General features: G+C 50.4%; 6 protein-coding genes across 6 annotated transcripts; all 6 read left to right on the top strand.

The window, feature by feature from the left end:
* Positions 1-2,421: 2,421 nt before the first annotated feature.
* On the top strand, positions 2,422-3,822 carry Asppvi_000729 (EVE domain-containing protein; the record flags this gene model as incomplete). The annotated part of the gene is made up of 5 exons (XM_043297035.1): positions 2,422-2,475; positions 2,754-2,889; positions 2,967-3,227; positions 3,373-3,489; positions 3,557-3,822. The coding sequence occupies 5 exons, from the start codon at positions 2,422-2,424 to the stop codon at positions 3,820-3,822; spliced, it is 834 nt and encodes a 277-aa protein (XP_043152970.1).
* A 648-nt stretch (positions 3,823-4,470) lies between these two features.
* Positions 4,471-6,084, top strand: Asppvi_000728 (aldehyde dehydrogenase family protein; the record flags this gene model as incomplete). Its single annotated transcript, XM_043297034.1, has 3 exons — positions 4,471-4,598; positions 4,650-4,849; positions 4,904-6,084. The coding sequence occupies 3 exons, from the start codon at positions 4,471-4,473 to the stop codon at positions 6,082-6,084; spliced, it is 1,509 nt and encodes a 502-aa protein (XP_043152969.1).
* A 3,601-nt stretch (positions 6,085-9,685) lies between these two features.
* Asppvi_000727 (SMP-30/gluconolactonase/LRE family protein) lies at positions 9,686-10,846 on the top strand (the record flags this gene model as incomplete). The annotated part of the gene is made up of 4 exons (XM_043297033.1): positions 9,686-9,718; positions 9,811-9,971; positions 10,028-10,183; positions 10,258-10,846. The coding sequence occupies 4 exons, from the start codon at positions 9,686-9,688 to the stop codon at positions 10,844-10,846; spliced, it is 939 nt and encodes a 312-aa protein (XP_043152968.1).
* A 6,117-nt stretch (positions 10,847-16,963) lies between these two features.
* On the top strand, positions 16,964-18,436 carry Asppvi_000726 (uncharacterized protein; the record flags this gene model as incomplete). Its single annotated transcript, XM_043297032.1, has 1 exon — positions 16,964-18,436. One exon carries the CDS (start codon positions 16,964-16,966, stop codon positions 18,434-18,436), a length of 1,473 nt encoding a protein of 490 aa, XP_043152967.1.
* Positions 18,437-19,891: 1,455 nt separating this feature from the next.
* Positions 19,892-21,455, top strand: Asppvi_000725 (histidine phosphatase family protein; the record flags this gene model as incomplete). Its single annotated transcript, XM_043297031.1, has 2 exons — positions 19,892-20,046; positions 20,108-21,455. 2 exons carry the CDS (start codon positions 19,892-19,894, stop codon positions 21,453-21,455), a joined length of 1,503 nt encoding a protein of 500 aa, XP_043152966.1.
* Positions 21,456-21,667: 212 nt separating this feature from the next.
* Asppvi_000724 (uncharacterized protein) lies at positions 21,668-22,718 on the top strand (the record flags this gene model as incomplete). The annotated part of the gene is made up of 2 exons (XM_043297030.1): positions 21,668-21,942; positions 21,992-22,718. The coding sequence occupies 2 exons, from the start codon at positions 21,668-21,670 to the stop codon at positions 22,716-22,718; spliced, it is 1,002 nt and encodes a 333-aa protein (XP_043152965.1).
* Positions 22,719-22,764: the final 46 nt, after the last annotated feature.

Genomic DNA, 22,764 nt, shown 5'->3' with positions numbered 1-22,764 from the left:
CCCAACCGGAATCAATACCGACTCGACGCAGGCAAATGGAGCCCTCGCTACTGAGTACTAGACATCTCAGTCCACTGTTCCTGATGGAAAGTTAAGACTCTCAAAGTAGAGCGCCAACGGATACTGCTACTTCTGACGGTAGTTTTAGACCTCCTGTCGGATTCCTCGAATAGCGTTGCGTTGTGCCTACCGAACACCACATTATGATAGCCCCTGCAAAAGAGGACATGGGGTCATTTTGCTCTACAGCATGATATATATCGCTCCCACACGTCCTATTATGGTCGAAAAGTCGTCTACTATGGACGCGATGCAAGGTCAGCAACAATGATCAATTTAGAATTTGCAGCCTACTTCCTCCAACGCCAGGAGAACCTTGCAACAAGCATGGCGGCAAGGGTCTCCGTGACTCCACATCAGATTTAAGCATACCGCAGTAGAGTGAGCTTAGACTCCTTTTCCCACCTCTCTAGTTAGAGAACAAATCATGCAAGTTAGAATAGCAGTGCGCTCAAGACGAATACCGGTCTTCTCCAACTGATTTCGGAGACTATAGCCAGCACCATTGGTGCAATTCCAAAACCGAATGTGAACAGAGTAATATGCAGGTCATAGCCGGCCTTACTCGCATTCCACTTAGCCGTCAACTAAGTAGATGGAGTCGTCTGCTCGGCCTCCGCATATGCAGCCATAGGAGTCAGGCAACAGAAAATCATGGTATGGCAGCCTTGGGCTGCCTGACTCAAAGAAACGGGAGACTGGCTTTGTAATGATAGTAGAGCCCGCCGCCCAGAATGCGCAGAGGAGATGCGCATTGGGTAAGACAGTGAGAAGTCGAGGTGCACATATTCAACATCTGATAGAGTGGTCCTGCCCGCTTCGAAATCTCCCTGCACCTCTGCCTCTTCTGCGGCAATATCTGTCTCCTAAGAAAACATGCGTGTTCGCGGTCTCAGAAATTTTCTCTCGCCCTAGAGCCGAAAGCCGACGGCTATCTTTTGATGGGGATTTATTGTTGCATTCTTGCGAGGACTCAGCGTAGTCGCCGGCAATATCAGACCAGAATTATTCAATGATATATATTGGGGGAGATCGGAGGCTTGAGTCAAAAAGCAGAGAATCGTCGTTAGTTTATAGAAGTAGCACAATGGTAGACCCTTGACGGCATACTACTGACTGACGAACTGATCCTCCCCAGGTTGTCACTCTAAGTGGAGGAAAATCCATGTGGAGCACGAACTTGCTTAATCCAGACTGGAACCTGGTCCCTGCTTTAGTGCGTCTGCTTTGGAGGGATGGCCAATGTCCTTGGATCGTCCATCATTTCGAAGGGGCGCATTTCCATGTTATGCGGAGGTTTCTTCCACGAGCCTACCATTTCGGGCCTTAGTTCGTCCTCAATTGCTCAAAGAATATTCACAGATAATAGAATAGAAATGATTGCGAAGCATAAATCCGTATCGAGCTAATTAATCATAGCGGACCAGCGAGGAGGTCGGAATGTTGGAGATGTATCAAGCCAATCGGACACGATCGCCTCCCCGAAGACCTGCATTCGGATCCGTTGACAGACCTTTCGAAAAGCCCAAAGAAGACAGTTATTGAGATAAACCTCACATCTTGTCTTCATGTATTCATTGGCTATGATTTAATACGATCAGAAAAGAGGCCGTTCCAGTGGTGGTGCTAATGCAGTAGCCCGTAGCGGTGTAAGAACATTTGCGCGAAGCGCGTCAGGCCTTGATGACTGGGCCTTTTTGCTTTCTTTCTGTCCGACTCCTTCTCCTGATTATCGAGCTATTGCTTGGTCAAGCCCACTACTATTCAAGAGTACTGCATAGATACTACTGCATAGATACTGCAGACTGGCTCGTAAGTAGTTAGTATATATCACGTGATTGAATAGCGTGACCCACTCCGAGCTCCCGTCCGTCGCGTCCCGTTGCAGCTCGACTGATAATCCCATGTCTCTTCGTTGGAGGCGCGAGTAGAGCTTCCATCCAAGCTGTGTCCAGACCGGTGTCGTCGTCCATACCGTAGTAGTCCCCCAATTTTCTGTCCTTTCCTCTCTACTTACTTTAAGAAGAAAAGAAAGGTGCTGAATCCATTCAGGTTAGTCAACTACCATTGCTATTCTCCCAGTATTAACTTCCTTTCATATTCCTTTCCCCTCTCCCCACGGGTGTTCCCGCACCCAATGACAGGCTTCGCACTCATTGTTTATTATGCGTCTCGGCGCGTCCAGAAAACTGATCCAGTGTCTCACTTGTCCCTTGTCACAGTATCCCCCTTCCCTGCCTTCTGACTGGCTGGTTCATCCTCTTCTCCCTTTTGCTTTTTCATATTTCTTTCCCCTCATCCTTTTGACGTCCTCGAGCACCGTTCTCAGCTCATCACATCAAACTTCAGGAAGGAAATAAAATGGGCCGAAAGCGCAAGTCCGAAGGCGCAGCCGATAGCAATCCGCCAAAGAGAGTGCGTAAGCCTAATTTCAATGCGGATTTCCTCTTCATTGGTCTCTCCATCGATTCCAAGCTGTCCCAGCGCGTCATGCGAGGGCTATAGTTGCCGTCAATCCGCGAATGTGCGATCCTTGGCAGCTTGAACGCATCGTTATCAATCCACCGATATGCCCGTCTACAGTCCTAGCTCTTGTCTCTATCCATAGAAATACGACTACTGACTCCGGATACCGGAAAGAGGCGATTAAAACTTGGGATGAACATGCACTGATATTGACTCTTCGTTTATAGCCTGCAATTGATCCTCACACGGGCGAGCCCAGGAAAAGAGGTCGTCCCAGAAAGTATCCGCCTGGTCAGGAGCCACCACCTCCTCCGGGACCCAAAAGAGGCCGAGGCAGGCCCCGGAAGGACGGGACCATCAGACGTAAGATGCCCGAATGGAACAATCGATTGGACGCGTCGGCTGCATTGAGAATTCTGTGAGACTAACCGCGCCTGAAGCCCCCAATTCGGCACCCGAAACTCCCCAGGGCCCGAAGCGGCCGGTCGGGAGACCCAGAAAAACCCCCGTACAGAATGGAACCGAGACACCATCGCAACCGATACATTCAGAATCGGAAGAGTCAAAAGTTGCAGATGAGGAGAGTGACCGGTCATATTGGTTGATGAAGGCAGAGCCTGAGTCGCGCATGGAAAAAGGAGTTGATGTCAAGTTTTCCATTGACGATCTGCAGGCGGCTGAGAAGCCAGAGCCGTGGGATGGTAAGCCTCAGGATCATGGACCCCTTCAATACAATGCAATGATGGATCGGAGTTGACTTTACTCTTCCTCAGGCGTTCGCAACCCCGCCGGTAAGGGTGTATGAGGGAATGGCCATCGCAGAATAGCAGGCTTACGGAACTATAGCACGGAACCACATTCGGGCGATGAAGAAGGGCGATTACGCCTTTTTCTACCACTCCAACTGCAAAGTGCCTGGAGTCGTAGGCATGATGGAGATCGTCCAGGAGCACACACCAGATGGTTTGTCTTCGACCCGAGTCATGCGCTTGAGCCCGATAACTAACGCATACTTTGGCACATCATACAGAGTCTGCATTCGACCCTGCTCACCCGTACTACGACCCAAAGTCGAAGAGAGACAACCCGAAATGGGAAGTTGTTCACGTCGAGTTCCGTCAGAAATTCAAGAAGATGGTTACCCTCAATGATCTTAAGGCTCACGCTAAGCCCGGTGGTCCTCTCGAGGATCTACAGGTCCTGAAGCAGACTCGACTCAGCGTTTCTTCCGTGACGCCGGCACAATGGAAGTTCATTCTGGAGCTGGCGGGCGAGTCATCGGAGTCCGCAGAGTAGGAAATGATAAAGACATGCATTTGAAGTTGTGTTTTCTCACTGTTATAAATCAAGGGTGCATTGGTCATCGGGATGTTTCATTTGTACATTCATAGGTCATTATCTTTTAGTACTGAATGCGACAGGTTCGCATCATGGGCATATTATTGTATCATTCCGTAAGCCAGGTAGTACCTGAGACATGCGGCCAATATGTCAGAAGAAAGAATCCAGACTTTGAAGGTAACTCCAGCTAAGGGTCGTTTGCCTGGGAAGAGTAAGTGTATCCGAAGTTCCTGGAACGGCCCAAAAAAAGCCCAGTGGAAACCCACTTGGCCGCGGCGACTTTATCGAATGAGAGAGATTTACGCAGCTATCTACCTAGGAAGCTGGTTATCGGCAGGCGGGGAAAGCTGACTGTCTGGATCATCACGAATAATTTGTCAGTTCTTGCATGCACAAATAAATACACCCTGCCTCTTCGCTGCACCTTTTTCGAAGCTCCGAGTGCTGCATATGCTGCTTATGAACACCCCATCTTTTCTTCTCCGACTGCGCCTGCACTGTCTTCATCCTACTACTGCTCCTCTTCGAAAGCCTTCCAGCATCCTTAGAATCCCCAGCAACCCCACCTTCTCTCATCGACACTTCCACAGCACTCCTGTCGTCATGTCGGACGTTGTGCTTCAATTGACTGCTCCCAACGGGCGCAAATACTCGCAGCCCGTTGGTCTATTCATCAACAATGAGTTTGTTCCGGCCAAGTCAGGCGAGAAGTTCGCCACAATCAATCCTTCGTAAGTTTGTGGTCCACCCTCGGCGCATCGGCAGGTTAACTGACGGATCAGGGACGAGTCGGAGATTACTTCCGTCTATGCTGCGGGGAAAGAGGATGTCGATATCGCTGTCAAGGCAGCCCGGAAGGCTCTTAAGGATCCTTCCTGGAAGCTCTTGCCAGCTACCGATCGAGGAATCCTGATGCTGAAGCTGGCTGATCTGATTGAGCAACACCGGGAGACTTTGGCGACTATTGAGACTTGGGATAACGGTATGCTTTTATTGTTTACCTGCATCGGGTTGAATATCCACTGACATCATTCAGGAAAGCCATACTCTGTCGCATTTAACGATGACCTCGGAGAAGTCATCAACACCATCAGATACTGTGCCGGATGGGCCGACAAGGTCCACGGACAGACGATCAGCACGACTCCGGCAAAATTCGCCTACACGCTGCGTCAGCCGATTGGGGTGGTCGGCCAGATCATCCCCTGGAACTTCCCTCTGGCTATGGCTGCTTGGAAGCTCGGCCCTGCGCTCGCCTGTGGCAACACCGTCGTGATGAAGCCTGCGGAACAGACTCCCTTAAGCATTCTCTACCTAGCCACTCTCATCAAGGAAGCGGGCTTCCCCCCGGGTGTGGTCAACATTCTGAATGGTTTCGGTCGGGTCGCGGGCAGCGCCCTGGTGAACCACCCTGACGTGGACAAGGTTGCATTTACCGGGTCGACCGCGACCGGTCGGGAGATCATGAAGATGGCCGCCGGCACAATGAAGAACATCACCCTGGAGACGGGTGGCAAGTCTCCCCTGCTGGTCTTTGACGATGCGGATCTGGAGCAGTCGGCCAAGTGGGCGCACATTGGCATCATGTACAACCAGGGACAGGTGTGCACTGCGACCTCGCGGATCCTTGTTCACGAGTCCGTTTATGATCGATTCATTGCTCTGTTCAAGGAAGCCGTGGCGACAACCAGCAAGGTTGGCGATCCATTCGCCGACGACACCTTCCAGGGACCCCAGGTCACCAAGGCCCAGTATGAGCGGGTGCTCTCGTACATCGAAGCCGGGAAGAGCGAGGGCGCCACCCTTGTTGCCGGCGGCGAGCCCTACAAGAACGTCAAGGACGGCAAGGGCTTTTTCATCGCTCCGACCATCTTCACCAACGTCAAGGACGACATGCGCATCTACCGCGAAGAGGTCTTTGGCCCATTCGTGGTGATCTCGAGCTTCAAGACCGAGGAGGAAGCCATCACCCGGGCCAACGACACGACCTACGGGCTGGGTGCAGCTGTCTTCACCAAGGACATTGAGCGGGCGCACCGCGTGGCCTCGGAGATCGAAGCCGGCATGGTCTGGATCAACAGCAGCAATGACAGCGACTTCCGTGTCCCCTTTGGCGGCGTCAAGCAGAGCGGTATCGGTCGGGAACTGGGCGAGGCAGGTCTCGAGGCTTACACGCAGATCAAGGCCGTTCACGTCAACCTGGGAACCAAGCTGTAGTTATGACATGAGCAACGAATCTTAGCCAGCAAATATGATTTTCTGTACGAAGTAGTTCCTGGCGAAAAGCACCGGCTTCTACACGTGCAATTTGACTCCTTTCATCCAGCCTTTCACATAGAGGCACTGATACCTAGTCAACTAACCACCAGATCCCATACACAGCTCATCCCATCTCATAAGCAGCTAGCAGCATCTGCAGAACAAACTCAACAGCAGCAACAAGGCAACTTTCCTCGAACCACATCTCATACGTCTACCATTCCACCCAGTCTCCAACAAACGCAAGGCACCTGCACCCCATCCCCTCGAATCCACATTTACATTCATTCACAGCGAATACTCAAACATCTCTTGTGCCCGCGTACCCAACCAACGCCCAACTGGCCTCCATACAACGCAGGTAGCGCACATGCACGAAATCCAAATAAGATAACCCAATTGTAGCCAGCATTGGATACTCCGCATTACGTCCAGTATATTCCCATCAGAGCCAATAGGCAAATGAGGCGGGTGGAATTTCCCTCTCTCCTCGATCCGGTTGGAGGACAGTGTACCTCCGTACCCACGGTCCTCTACTTGTCGTGGCAACTCGTTACTCGCCATTGGCGTCCTTGTCTTGGACGCGGTGCGATGCAATGTGATGCAGGGTGTGAATGCAAGGCAGCGCAGCGCAGTGCAGTGCACCTGCAGCTTGTGCTAGCATGGGTAGAGCCTATGTAGGTAGTAGGTCCTCGTCCTGGATGTTATTGTGGGTTGTGCTCTTGGCTTGAGATACAATACCAGTACTCGAGTAGGTATACTTTGCATAGCCGTAGCTTTAGTAAGTGGTCTGGTGTTGTAGAGCTGGTGTCGCTATTTACATCTATTGCCTAATTGCTTACCAACTGGTGAGGTTGATGTACTCCGTATGATGTACCTTCCTTACAAATGCACTGGTACTGTAAGTTACGATACAAGCCAGTACCAACTGGTAAGCGCAGATAATCAACTAGCTACAGTAGCTGCATGCCAACGCATCACAGACTCTGCTAAGTTAACCTAACTAAATGTGTTCGGCTCTGCTCCTTTCTTGCAGCTGCATGAAGAATCAATCATGTGAATTGAAGCATAGCTGTTTGTTATTCCAACCCAAGCTGACAGTGTACCCTACCCTCCTTGCTACACTACCACTCCACGAGTGTCTGTCATGTCAAAATTTACGGAGTATAAGACTCGATCAGTCAATATGACCTCTCAGTCTCCGTCTCAACGGTCGGAACCCTGAAACCTGTCATTGACACTTGACAGCTTCACCGCATTTTCGTATGTGCGGTGTCCATTCTCGACCGCCTCATGCAGCGGTCGGTGGTGGATCAACATTTTCTTCCCCGAGTTAAGATTGCAGGTCACTGTCAGGCAGCGACAGCTGCCTAGTTCCACTGTTCCAGACGATCAGACATGCGCCCTCTCCTCTGACCCGTCACTCGGTTGCACGACTTATGCAGCTTGGACGTTGGGCCGGTCAAGGTGGTGCGGCCAGTGCCAGTGCATAAGGTTGCTGGACGGATCATACGCAGCCATTCTATTTTCATTAACTTTTCCTCTCAAGGAGTAAGCAAAATTGCTTACTTGCGGAGTATCTACAGCGCAAGGAGTGGTTGGACGTGGAGCAATGGATGACGTTGGATTGAACGGACATCCGGCGTATGATCTTCAAGCCTGTTGATGATCGTCGAAACAGACAGAAAGACGAGTCAGCTTCGAAAGCTAACCCGTACGGAGTATGCGTACATTAGACTAGATGGTGTCGATTGCCCCTAATCCAGGATGCCCATAGCCAGACCATAGCCAGACCGCTTGAATTAGCTGACGGAAGGTCGGTACATAACTCGCGAATGTTTATTAGATTACCTTGGATCCGCGGTCCTCGGTAGTTACGTGTAAATAGTAGTGCTCAGCTTCCTTCGAAATCCTTCGAATCCCTAGGGTGGTGACTGCTAATAAAGATTGAACACGCCGAGGCCTCCTTTCTGATCTATCTCCGACAATTTCATGCAGGAGATAATCAAGGGCGGCACACAGGCCGCCCCGAGGCGCAAGAACTGGTGATCAATGCTGCGAATAATGCAGAGTGACATGTCCTCGCAACGGCTGTGCGTCAGATGTTTGACGCCCATGCATTTTGAGTTGAAAACAAATAAGCAAGCTGGCGAACCGCCGTTGAAAAGTCCGCGTGCCTGAACCATGAATGGATGCCCTGTATCCAATGTCATGGGCCAAAAACGGAAGCGAGAGGCCGCAAATGTTTCAGGATTCGCTAGCTGTTGTCTCTAATTTCGATGATGTCTATCACTTACCACTAGACTATCACCTGTCACCCTAGACAAGCGATAGTTGACATTGGACAGGATGGCTGGCCCCATAATATCGATCGGATCACTTCCTATTTGCTTGGATGGCCCCAATTCCTTGGTTTGGATACTTTTCTCCGTTTCTCCACTGCGACGACTGGAATTGGATCTTGGACCAAAGGAGGCGCAAAGGCGGGAAGTTTGCTGTACCCCGGCAACCTTAGCTAAACAGCTACCTCCTTGGGAAGTTTATACGCCATGTGGCGTACGCAGCCCATTAATACGGTCGCTGAAAGCCTTTGGAACCAGAGAGGCGCAATGATTCGAGGAAAATGTGACATATTGTCAATCAACACCGCCATGGCCGATGAAGGGTCTTTATTCTTATCGTATGACAGCTGATTGCTCACATTTTTTTTTCAGGGGGCTTGCGTTGCCGTTTCAATTGACACTCACGAGGACTCGCCAGTATTATCTTATGGAATAAACTGGACTGAGTTGGCGACGGTCTCGATGCCGTTCCAGCTGATTGGTGCCTGTTCCTGAAGGATCAAGGTCCCGACTTCCCGTCAGAGGCAAAGTTTCATCGCACAGGAGGCGAGGTTTAGCCGGTACACTATCTCCCGTTAGCGATAACAGGACGGAGTATCAGTCAAGAAGTTTCCAAAATTGTTCTCAACCATCCAACAAGCAGTGACTGAAGACTGTGAGAACTCAGATGATCTTCGTCACGTACCTGCAGCGTACCGGAGTGGAGCCAAGACAGACTGACATAGATTGTCGCTCTGGAGTCCGGACTATGAGACTGCTGGCCCACTGACAGTCTTCTACTCCGTACCTTACCTAGAGCGAACGGTGTACGGAGCCTACGGAGAATGGACCGAGTGAGCTCTGCAAAGTGGACGTGATGGATAAAGACAGTGGGTAAATAAGGAAGATCGGATTGTGGGGGTTTTGTCTTGGCATTGGCATCCCACGTAGCTGGTCACAGAGACTATTGAATTTGAGCTCAATCCTTCTCCATGACCATTGCTCATTTTGTCGACGGCTGTCGTTGATCATTAGTTGCAGCTAGAGCTCCTGAAGTCAGTCTCAAAGTTGTTCCGTTGGTCTTCACCGTCATCATCCTGACCGCAATTTGACTTTACCGGATCCGCAGAGATCATCCTTTGGCACACTTCACAAGGCAAGCTTTTCCACTTAGTTGGCCAGTCCGTCAGTTGCCCGAAATAGTATACGAAAACAAAAGTCCACGTTCAAGCCTCATCATGGCCGGATTTCAGAAGTGGACCGTTACTGAGGTATGGATCTCAAACACCACCGCTGTAGCTGTTATGTACAGCGTATCTCTGTTGTAGACAAAGGGTGCAATCTCACCATTCCTTGTCGCTAGCCCTACATCGATATAGCAGGTACCCTCCTCGAGGGCCCATTTCACGACGAGGCCAGGAACGAGTTTCGCTTTGTCGACATCTGGGATCAGAAGTTGTACGTTCTGGATTTGGCCAAGGGTCCGGAATCCTTGAAAACAATAGACACAGCTTCTCCACTTGGGTAGGCCTAAGCTTCTAAATAACCCTGATAGCTGATTTGCTGAGCGAGACATGCAGAGTCACCGCCAATATTGCGAATGGCGGTGATGATCACAAGGATAAAATAGTCGTAGCCGCAAAGCACGGATATGCCCTGGCTGACCGCAACACTGGGGAGCTGTCGTATATCCACAAGGTCTGGGACGACCAGAAGGACCCGGAGAAAGCCCATCGGTGAGTCTGGATCATCTGAGAAAACCTATCTCTGGGCATAAAAGTTGACTCGTCCGGAATGCTCTCTGAAACAGAATGCGTTTCAATGACGGAGCCGTCGACAGTCATGGGCGGTTCTGGGCCGGATCCATGAATGATCCCAAAGTCCAGAAACCAACCAACGAGGGCGTCTTGTTCAGGCTGGACCCCGACCTGCAGGTGCATCGCATGGTCGAAGGGGTGTCCATTCCCAACGGGATTGGTTGGAACCCCAGAGACGACACCATGTACTTTACCGATTCGCCCACGGCGAAGATCTTCGCCTTTGATTTTGACGCCAGCACGGGCACCATCAGTAACCGCAGAGTGCATTACGATGTCGGCGAGCCTATGGAACCCGATGGTTTCGCCATCGATGAGGAAGGATGCATCTGGAGCGCGATTTACGGGGGCGGGAAGATCATCCGCATCTCGCCCGAGGGCAAGCTTATTGGCGAGATCTCGTTCCCAACCAGGAACATCACCTGTCCGACCTTTGTAGGGACGGAACTCTTTGTCACCACGGCCAAAGACGATGTCAACGATGACCGGTTCCCAGAGTCTATCCGTTATGGCGGACGACTCTATCGCATCGATGTGGGAGTTAGGGGAAAGCCGAAGAACGAGTTCCGATTTCAGAAGTAGGTTTGCAAATGCCGAGGGGCACGTCAATAGTCATGGATATACGCATGGGACTTTCGATAGTCGTAGATAGCTCCAACATTTATCAGCACAATGTGAAACCTCGTACCCTGCTGGGGAAGACAATTTGTATGAGTGTAGACTCATCAAATATGCGTCTTGCGCACGGTACTTTGAAACACGGTACTTTAAAACGAGGCGTCTGATAAGCTTCCTGGCGATTTCGTAGACTGGTTTGATCTGCCTAGGCTTGGAAGTCAATCAAAAGGTCGACCAGCTGGACCTACACTAGCCAAGAGTCCAATTGCAGATAATGTTGAAGAGAGTCAAGACGACGCAAGGACAGTGTCACACGGCAAAGCAATGGTATGAAAAGCATAACGCAGGCTTCCTCATCCGGGAGAAGACTCACCTGGGATATTCCAGGTTGATAAGCAATACATGAGAAAGAAGACCTATTTCTGAGTCTGCCACATGCATGAGATACGTCCATCTACCAGAGCTCGTGGATGCATTGGAGATCCAACTGCAGGCGCAAGTGCCCAAGGTCGGTGGCAACTCTAGCCATAAGAGAGGCAAATTACAGACTACTGTATGTTGCTGAGAGCCTGTAGCCACCAAAGTCTACTGCTACTAGGCACAGTGTTAAACTTACAATCAAAATCAATTGTTTCCTCCTTTACGGTCGCAAGGGTAGGATTCTAGCATGTCATAAGTTTCACAAGGCACATTCTGCCAACTCATGATACCACGAGCTGCACGAGGCTGTACCGACTCATTTCTCCTCTCGGATAACGGTCTAACTTGCTGGTCTTCTTCTCCGAAAAGAGGTCGATGCCCCATGATCCAGTCATAGATTGTTCGATGCAACTCAGCCACTGAGCTAAAAAGGAGTTCAGACAACCATTTCTAGCTACAGTGGGATGATAGTGCGGCAATATGTTTAAGGTAAATCATTCGCTTGTCTATCCTTCTAGCGCTATGCAAGCCGAGACCAATGCCTACCTATGGCTGGTACCTTATCAAGCATTATCGTCCGTTGTGAGTAGATAGTATCTAGTTTCATGCATGGAATGCCCAAAGGCACGTAGAAGTGACCAATACGGAGCCACTCACAGCGGACGTGGACCCTGCTAGTATCTGATGAAGGCATACAGAGCGTTGGTAAGCCAATGACAAGATATCAATTCATCACGCTCGAGGAAAGTGGAATTCGAAGTTGAGATCATCTCTTGACAGGCGCTTGGAGCGGTAGGTTACTTTGTAAGGAGGGGGAAAAAGCAAAGACGTGGGATGAAGGGATCCGTTTGAAGTGAATGGGAGGGAGTGAAGGATTCGCCTTCTCTTGACGGATTACGTCGGTTAATTTCTCTTCTTCACTTCTTCTCTTCTTCTCTTCTTCACTGACTTCATTAATCCATGAAGGTAAATAGTGGGGAGAGGTAAGCTTGGAAGCATGGGTCTCATAAAATGGTTCAACCTCTATCACGTTGAACCAACAGATAGACACTCAGATTATGTCTGGTCTATGGATATATGGATCATCTTCCAAAAGTGAGCACATGCTAATTTAATCCACTTCTATTTACGAACGAATGAAACAAGGCTCAGGGGCTAAGGTAAGGTTGCCATCTTCGGAGTACAGAGGACTGTCTCTAGAAACAACGGAGTATAGACAACACTTTCCCTGTGGAAGGATTCGCTTTAACTAAAGTTACTAATGCAAGCTGGCACACGCTCATCTGCATTTCAATATTGAGTTCAGCCCCAAAATTAGAGTAGCACTGCCCGCTGGTTGAAGCTAAAGTAATTGGTCACAGTGAGAATTGAGAACAACCATACATAGTCGCCAGGTTGCTAATTGGCATAATATATATCTCCTCTAGGTCAGCTGTGCCTGGATTCTGTCTCCACTTCCAGCTTCCCATAAGCCAGAGATCAGGATTCACGGCTCAGGAGGCCAAGCACATAATAATATATTATTCCATGAGATCTTGATGCCGGTAATTTCCATGAATCAGCTAGTGAGATAGAGCTCTACTACATTTACTCCGTTTCTGAAGCTACCAGTGTGCCACTATTCCCCCTAGATACTCTGGAGTCTGAACGTGGACGTCAAATGCATGGTATCAATTTATCATGATATGAATCATATGAGTGTGAATTGTAAGAGGTACTCCAGTGTGGATCTACAGGGCATACATACTACAGAGTACATACTGACATTCCAGGCTTTCATCCAGCCAAGACAGTGAAAATGACCTAACTTTTATTATTACCAACAAACCACCCAGAATTATGGCCTCAAAGTCAATGCTGCATCTGATGCACAAACCAGTAAAGAAAAGGATCAAGGATCTGTGTATCAAGTCGTGTAACTCACCGGAGCAGGATTAGCTGTAGGCTATCCGAGAGCTTAAAACACTTTCAATGGTGCAGGCACGAGAAAAAGGAATACCGAATAATAGTCAGAGTAGACTCTCCACATCTGACCAATCGTATCTCCAAGATTCACAGGCTCGCTCGGGATTGGTTTTCATTTGGAAATTTCACTGCAGGTAGGTAATTCATCTTTCTGCTGCAGATCATTACTTGCCGAGCTTCAAGCCATCCACCTCATCTGATCACCATAGTCGATCAATGAGGATGTCGCATCTGATGTTGTTGTCAAATACGTACTTCCTCTAGTGTCTTTGTATAAGGCGATCTACTCTCCTTCTAGAAAGTGTACTATGGGACTTTTTCCAAAGTACGAGGTTTCACATCTCGGCCTTGAGATAGGTCACATCGTCCGCGCTACAACAATGCCAATAACAGACAGGAGATCACTCGAAATCCTGCCTACCAGCTGAGATTGGCCTGTGTCGAATCTCAAAAGCACGAGTAAATGCTGCGCAACATGGAAATAAGTACTTTTTGAGTTGTTGAGTTTTAACACTTGGCGTTAGCCTCGCCTCTCCCGCCGTGATCTACGAATTGATTTGCCTATTCTACTGCCTACGTACATATGTATGTTTGAGGTGGAAGCTTATATGCAGCTCATTCGGCATACATTAGGGCATTTTTGCAGCATGCAGCTCGCTGATTCTGGGTCGGCCACATCTGCCAGGAAGTTTGTGCCATCAAGACAACTGATGATGTGTCCACCCATTTTGGTCCTTTTGCTTCGTAGCGCACAGAGAACCGTCGAACTGGGACGCTCGTCAAACGCTTAACAAAGTACAGACTCTTCAAGTCGATGTGGCTTGCATTTGGGGGTTATTTGTCTTGCCTATTTTGCCTTGCGTGTCTCATCATGTGGTGCTCACCAGCATTTCTATTGATGCCCAGATGCCCAAAGATGTAGCTGAAACTTTTGTCCCAGGGACGGTCCGAGATCGACTGCAGAGTATGCTGCTTCCCACACTGATTGGATCTCAGAGAGGCTGCGTTACAGCCGTGTGCCAACTGGCGAGCATTTTGCCATCCTCTTCGAAAGGGGTTGGTCATGGATAGCAGGCTGCAGAACTGTTATGAGACCACTAGCAAAGAGGAATGGTCAGAAAGACCATTTCCTCATCCTGACAGATACAGTTGCCAGAGTGTCTTCAAACAAAGGACCAATTCGCACGTCATAGGGCACAGCGCCGAGGAAGAGAAAAGAGACGGGTGAAGGATCCAACAACGATTGCATGCATGCACAACATCCAAATCAATCCGACCTCGTCAGCTGGCTGGGCCCACTGGGGCCGAGCACTAGGTAAACTTTCAGTCTCTGGCCCCAATCCCATATGCCGTCCCGAGCCTAACGGGGCCCTTGTTTTAGTGCCTTCACTGGCGGCGTGGCATTACGGCATGGCCTTTGTGGTCTTGGATGGTTTTCGAGCTGCATTAGGGAGTATAGTAGGATCAACACTACCGACACATTCTAGTCTATGTGAGGTCTCATGATACGACCCCCGTCCGCCACGAGGCGCGTGTTTTTTTGGGTGGGCCTGCGACAGTTTGACAATTCACTAACTCGTTCAGCCATTGATATCCTGCGACGCGGGATTCATATTAGCACGATCCATCATACTCTAACAACTCTTGTTCACTGTACTACGGAGTATTGTACTTAAGTTTAACGTACTCCTGGACACAACATGCGTTCAAAACGGCGACATGCAAGGTGTAAAAAGTCGGCATAATTGAGGGATTGTTGATTATCAGGACCCTGACAGAGATTCTATCAGAATTACCAATTATTGGGTGTTTCTCTACAGGGAGGCTAGGTAGTGACATGTCTCGTGCACTGTTGATCTTGCTCAATATCTGGATGCCCTCATGGTGATGCTATAATAGCGGTAAGTAACTATGCCTGTACCGAATATGTATCTGAGACAACATCGGTAATACACTAAAATAATGGTACGTTGTGGTACGTACCAGGACTCCACTCCGATCCTGTCCGCGCCCATGGTGACGGCGCCCTTTATCTGGCATTTGGCCCCATGAATTTATGGCCGGGTCAATGTCCCTACTTGTATCTACTCCGTACATACTCAACAGTGGAAAAACCAAACTCAGACTCAAAATATGCATACCAACAAATGGCTGCCGGCAGAAGCGCAGTAGCACACCTTTATCACCTCGATCATCAGATGTCGTGCGCGATCAGCTGCATTTCAACCTGAAGCCAAGGTAAAGTGTCTTTGGAGTAGAGCGGGTCTCTAGTCTCTACCTGCCTTCCGCTAGCTCTCTGTCCGTCATAGCTAGAGCTTCCTTCCCCAAACCTAGTAAGGTACCCAATTTCTGAGTGGGGAGTGACGTTGGAGCTTACAGCCTTCCAGCTCCAGTTTCAGTCCAGCTGTCGACCAACTCGTGAACTCCAACAGAGCTTTCAGCTTTCCGATTCCCCGGCCCCGTTCATATGGCGTTCCCTCCTTTAGGTAGGTAGCTACGCGGTATCTACTGTACGGAGGAGCTGTCTAGGTAAGCATTGGCTTTGATACGTATGTCAAGGAGGTTCAGGTCTACCTTACTACGTGGATACATAAGTAGAAGGGGTTCTGTCTTCATAATTGCGTGCGTAAAGTTTCGAATATCAATGATACCTATGTAGATTAAAGTCTAGAACTTACCAAGACTAAAGACTGTCTTGGATACTAGTCGAATGTGACTAACGGTTAAATAAAGCAGTGCTACCTACATCCAGTTCCCATGCGAGCGGTTCCCGGGCGGGTCCCAGGCTCCCAGGCTCCGAGGGAAAGGTGCCCACTTCCCAGTGCCAGGTCCAGTACTAGTGACCATACCCACCAGGCTCCACTCGATTCCTGCTTCCCCCCGTTTCCCACTGCTCACCGCTTGATCTGCTGCTGTCTGCTGTCAACGGCCCTCCGACAGTCTGGCACAGTCAACATTATTATTAGGTATTATTATTGTCATCTCGACTATGGTAGGTACTTTGGGCCTTGGGCGCTGTGCAAGTGCAATGTTTCTCGAAAATAAAATAAATTAAAATTATAAAAAAAAAGAAAAGTTAATAACGATAATAATAGAGAAATATGTCTGAGTTATCATTCTAAACCTGCCTGATTCCTTCCAATTCCTTTTTTTCCTGCTGCTGCTGCTCTCGAGGTACTACTACTTAATTCTAGTTGCATGTTCGATCACCACCTTATCTCCTTCGTATCCTCTTCTGCAACCTGATTAAATCCCTAGGGTTATATTGAGTTGCTTCCGCTCCAGCTGGATACCTCCTGCTTCTGCACATACTTCCTCTGGCCCCTTTGTGTTCTAACCTTCCTCACCTTCTGTTGTATTTCATCACCCTCCCCCAAGGCAACGAAGACCGAGTGTATATATTCCCTCTGACTTATTACTCATCTTCATCGATCTCATCATCTTTCTTCTCTCGTCTTATACAGTTGACTCTCATCCATCATCCTGGCTACTCTAGGGATCAGTGTTTTGAATACTACCTCCTACTCCAATCCTGTTCATCTGCCTTGTCAATATAAGTCGCTGCCTGGCTATCATATTCCCCAACACACCAGCTTCCTCTCTCACTCTCCTCTCTCCGAGATACAGCGGGAGAGGGGAGGCCCTGCGCCATGCCCCAACCCTCAGCGGCAGTCTCACGAAAGTAAACCGGAGCACATGTCGCACACTCCGCCGGCTTCTGACCCCTTGAAGGACGATTCCCTCCGCACAGACTCATGCAGCTTGTCCGAAAAGAAGCGACCTCGTGTAGACGATGATCCTCACTCGTCCGAGGGCCGTGATCTCGTGCGTCCTCGGCCGTACTCATGGCGCCCTTCTGCTCCAGTGGAACCCCCATTGCAAGCTGCCCAGCTTCGTTCTATTGGAGTGCACTCTATACTGAATTCCCCCGCAAAACCTGCTCCTACTTGTCTGGTACCTTCGGGGGGAGATAACCTGAGCCTGGCGAGACATCAGTCATCCGTCCCTCCATCTTCTTCTGCACCTGCTTCTCATGTCCGACTGCATTCGTCGCCAACGCTTCGTCTTGCTTCGCCCGCGATACATCATGCCAAACGGCGTTCGCTATCGCCTGGGTCGGTGGACCGTCAGATTCTCTCGCCCGTCTCCCCCACAGCTCGGTTTGTCGGAGCCGGAGGGCCGTATGCTAGGAAGCACAGTACTGTACAGTCTCCCCTGGCTCAGGAGTCACGGCCCGGACTGTATCGGTTGTCCTCTGGGTCGCCTCTGCCGTTGGAAAATGCTACAGTGAACCCGAATCATGCACCCGAAACTATAGCCCCAGCCCCCGTCTCCATCCACTCCACTCCAACCTTTCACAGTCGGGGAACGAGCGTGAACCCGACCCCTACTCCCAGCTCCCAAGACAGGAGCCCCACGACTCCTCTTTCCATATACGGTCCGCTCGGTCGAGCATCACCAGCGATCTCTGGGATGCCCATCCCACAATCTGCACCATCGTTCGCTAATCCCCCGAGATATGGAACGGCAGAACCGGTTAGTCGATTGTCGTCGGTTGGAGGTGATAGGCCGGCAGGAGATGAGCAAACCAGCATGGGGGGACCTACGAATGCCCCACCTCTGCCTGGGATGATTCCCTGTATTTTGGACCTCAAGTCCGGGTCATCCAGCCAGGCAGAGAAGCGAAAAGCAAACAGCGATGCCTCGAGAAGGTTCCGCAATCGGAAGAGGAACGAGATGCAGATGGAACAGAAGATCACGGCACAACAGGACGAGATCCGGAAGCAGCAGGAGGCACTGCACAAACAGGCGCAGGAGATTCGGGAGCTGATGCAGCAACGCGATTATTATCGATCCGAGCGGGACTTTTACCGAGAGCATGTCACTCGACTCGTACCGCCGGGGCAGCTTCCAGCTCGGCCACCATCCCCTCAAGCGTACCGTTCGATTCCGGAGCGGGAAGCTGAGACAACGTGGTCCGCTGCAGAGAGCAGAGGTGCCATGAATGCTACAGGAGGATCACCTGGTAAAGCGACAGCCTCCAATGCAGTTTCTGGACTATCTGTCAGACGAGACAACTGGCACAACAATCTCTCATACCCAGTGGCTACTCATGAACAACAGGCTAAGCCACCACACCAGCTGTCTGAGAACTGGACGCGTTCCTAAGCGAAGAGCGAATTAAGGGTATCCAGCAGACCGATTCTGTGAATCGTTGCATATGCCCGCAGAAAGCGTAACACCTCTAGCTCATGTATTATCCTTTTCATTTGTCTTTTTATTCCTACTATGTTGTCCATCAAGATTGTTGCTGTCTCTTTTCCCCCTGAATATAAGCAGCGTGCCTGCATTTGGGCGCGTTCTCTGCGAGAAAAGCTTGCGTCCTCATTTTGACTGTGGCTGAGCGCTTATATTCATCGAGCCCGTTTTATAGATTGTCTTGGGTTTCTGGGAGGTCAGATTGTGATTTAGTTTGCTTAAATTGCCGCAAGTGACCCTCATCTCTGTACATAGCTCAGAAAGCCGTCCTTACGCTGGCAGGCGTTGGAGAAGAACCTGGTACATTACCCTCATGATCTCGTCCGTTTTACGCATCCACAAATTCCCCCCCATATAGAAGGGTTTCCCACTGTTCATTCAAACAATCACACGCTAGTTGCTACATGTTGCAATTCCATTAGCCCAAGCAGTCACTGCTGATCCGTGACTTGAATGCATCTCCTGCATCTCTGTCCCTCGTATGGCGCACGCCACCAAACCAGTCAACAAACAGCTCGATGATCATCGCAGCTAATTTCTCTGAAACATTGCTCCGATGCTAGTTTTAGAATTCCATCTGCAGGGTTCATGTGTGCCATATCACTAGCAAAGGTAATTAGATTGCAAAGCAGGTCTGCATGGAAGATGCTGTTGGGAGCACATTAGCGATGTTCTGGAAGTTGTCTGTTGCACACGTTGCGATGAGAGGGCGTTCGATTGGTGGTGGAAGAAAAACATACTCGCCTTTAAAGAGCAGATTAGATTGCGCGCACTGAGTCTGACTCTGGGCATTACAGGGCTGTTAAAGTGCTATTGATATCTACTTCGTGTTTACTCTGTAGACTGTAGATAGTTTGGTCGTTCTTGATTTACTGCAGAATTGCTTTGCCTGGAAGGTAGCCAGTGTTAAAATAAAGTATTCACAGAGTTCATCAATATGTTTCCTCATCGAATCCAAGCGATCCTCTCCAATATCTATCATGATACTCTACTATAATCAATCTAATCTCCAGAGTATTCAAGGCACCAAGGCCCCCACATAGTCTCCCGGCTCGGGATCTCAGGCTGTCAATCTCAGGCTGCCAGGCACTCTCCAACCACCACAACGGGTGCACCCACGTGGTTTTCCGCGCAGCCTATCAGACGCTCGCACATCATCACACATCGGTTTGGCTCAACACTATGGATCTCTCCTTCGGTCAAATTTCTGTACGCTATCGTACTCGGTTCGGATTCATTCCCTGCTCCCCTGCTCTCACGCGACAGACTTACGAATCGCTCCACTGACGCCATTGGCAAGCTAGCTGGCCCGGACGTCCGTTTCACATGCGGAAGGAAAGTGCGATATGAGTCCGGTGGGAAGAGATGAAGGAGCTATATAATGGCCGGCGTGTTCGGCGGGGTGAGGAGGATTTCCCGCTCAGATTGAGGGTTACGACTTTTAACAAGGGGAGAATCCTGATTGTTGGTATCATGGGTGCTCTTACTTTCCTGCTTTCGGTAGTGTATCTGCTATCTGGGTGAGTGGCTCCATTTTCGTTGCTATGATAGGGCTGTGGTTCTGATTGTGGTACGGAGTAGGGTGTCTTCGGCACCGACTCCGGCTGGCAACGCTTCGTGCGATACGGTAGAGCTCGGGTACCAGTGCTCTCCTGCGACTTCTCACCTGTGGGGCCAGTACTCGCCGTTCTTTTCGCTTGAGGACGAGCTTTCTGTGTCGAGTGAGCTTCCCGAGGATTGCCGGGTCACCTTTGTGCAGGTGCTGTCCCGGCATGGAGCGCGGTACCCTACCAGCTCGAAGAGCAAGAAGTACAAGCAGCTAGTGAAGGCGATCCAGAGAAATGCTACCTCGTTCAAGGGCAAGTTTGCCTTTCTGAAGACATACAACTACACCCTGGGTGCGGACGACCTCACTCCCTTTGGGGAGCAGCAGATGGTGAACTCGGGGATCAAGTTCTACCAGAAGTACAAGGCTCTTGCGCGGAGAGTCGTGCCGTTTATTCGCTCCTCGGGCTCGGACCGCGTCATTGCTTCCGGGGAGAAGTTCATCGAGGGCTTCCAGCAGGCGAAGCTGGCGGATTCTGGAGCCACGAACCGCGCCGCTCCGGTGATTAGTGTGACTATCCCTGAGAGCGAGACGTTCAACAACACGCTGGACCACAGTGTGTGCACGAACTTTGAGGCAAGTGAATTGGGGGATGAGGTTGCGGCTAACTTCACTGCGCTCTTTGCACCTGCGATCCGTGCTCGCGTCGAGAAGCATCTCCCTGGTGTGAAGCTGACAGACGATGACGTTGTCAGTCTGATGGACATGTGCTCGTTTGATACGGTAGCGCGCACCACTGACGCGAGCCAGCTGTCGCCCTTCTGCGCACTCTTCACTCACAACGAGTGGAAGGAGTATGACTACCTCCAGTCCCTGGGCAAGTACTACGGCTACGGCGCAGGCAACCCTCTGGGACCGGCTCAGGGGATAGGATTCACCAACGAGTTGATCGCCCGGTTGACCCGTTCGCCATTGCAGGACCACACGAGCACCAATTCCACTCTGGACTCCAACCCGGTCACCTTCCCGTTGAACGCCACCATTTACGTTGACTTTTCGCACGACAACGGCATGATTCCCATCTTTTTTGCCATGGGTCTGTACAATGGCACCGAGCCCCTGTCGCTGACCTCCGTGGAAAGCACCAAGGAGTCGGACGGGTATTCGGCGTCCTGGGCGGTGCCTTTTGGCGCGCGAGCCTACTTCGAGACGATGCAATGCAAGTCGGAAAAGGAGCCTCTTGTTCGCGCTTTGATCAATGACCGGGTCGTGGCACTGCATGGCTGCGCTGTTGACAAGCTGGGGAGATGCAAGCTGAATGACTTTGTCGAGGGATTGAGTTGGGCCAGATCTGGAGGGAATTGGGGAGAGTGCTTTAGTTGACAGTTGCCATTGTTCTGTCGTATTAATAGATCGTTGCTCTAGTGATTGACTCAGTTGTCATTCACTTCACTTACCTTGAATCAACTGCCGTGTTCCGTCGCACTCTCACTTCAACCTTCATATGTTCTTCTTGATAACTCTCTACAACCTTTCAGCTTCCTCTCAACTTCCAATCAATGCTACCCTCTAGCCCTTACAGCAGTACATGCCAAATGCCCATCTACGACATAACCCACTACCTCCCCATCGAGACCCTCCCACCCCCCGAAACCGACAAAACGTACTACACCAAACCCATCCTCGTACTCATCGTCTCCCTCCGAATAAACACCTGGAACAAATACCTCTCTGTCATCCGCAAACTCCAGCGCGAGGCCCGCCTCCTCTGCGTCACAAACGTCTACGACCTGAATGAGCTGGTCGACGAGCACGCAGACGAGATCGCAGGCTTTATCGTCACAACGAGGGATATCATGCTCGCGGACGAGTACGTTCCTGTCCTCCCCTCTCATCCCAATAAAAACAAACACCAACAGCCCGATCGCAACACCACAATCAAACTCAAATGAAATTGAAATCGAAGAAGGAATGATAGAAGGCCTACCGACCCGCCTCGCCACCCTCCTCAAACACCCACCCGCGGCGCACAACAGCTACTCCCTCGTCTTCGCCTTCGAGTTTCCCCGCGCAGCAGCCAAATACCCCACTTCCTTTACAGCCTTTATGCAGGCTCACTTCGGGTTGAACTGGAGCATCGCAGGGACATCGCGAACAAGAGTAGCGATGGAGCTACAGCAACACATTCTGGGGAAGTTAGCGGCGAGGACGTACCGCCGGCGGTTCCATATCCGAGGTGTGTTTCTGCGGGGTGTCCCGAGGCAGGAAAAAGTGTTGGTAAGCTGCGAGAATGGGGAGATTGAGTTTGGGGAGGGGGAGAGGATGAATCGGTGGACACTTTGGCATCGGAGGCCGTGGATTGAGACGCCGGATACGGTTGTTGGGGAGTGGGATCAGTCTGAGGGTGATGAGGAGGAGGGATATTTGGGTGATAGTGAGGAGATGGATGATGAGGACGATGGAGAGGACGACGAAGACGAAAAGCTTCGTGCAGACTGCCCCGTTGCCATCCACGAGGTCAAACCCGCGAACGAATCAGAGGACGGAGGAAGCTACGTTGCCTTTGTCGGCCACCTGGAGGACAGCCGCTCGATGGCCTCGTTGATACTGGGGATCTGTGGTGTTGAGATGGACGATTCTGAATAGTTTGGCTCTTGCAGTTTGGTTTGGATTTGGTACATCTGATAGCTGA

Source organism: Aspergillus pseudoviridinutans (assembly GCF_018340605.1).
Source record: "Aspergillus pseudoviridinutans IFM 55266 DNA, scaffold_1, whole genome shotgun sequence".
NCBI lineage: Eukaryota > Fungi > Ascomycota > Eurotiomycetes > Eurotiales > Aspergillaceae > Aspergillus > Aspergillus pseudoviridinutans.
Note: the sequence above shows the minus strand (reverse complement) of the source record. Positions and strands in the feature narration are given on the sequence as shown.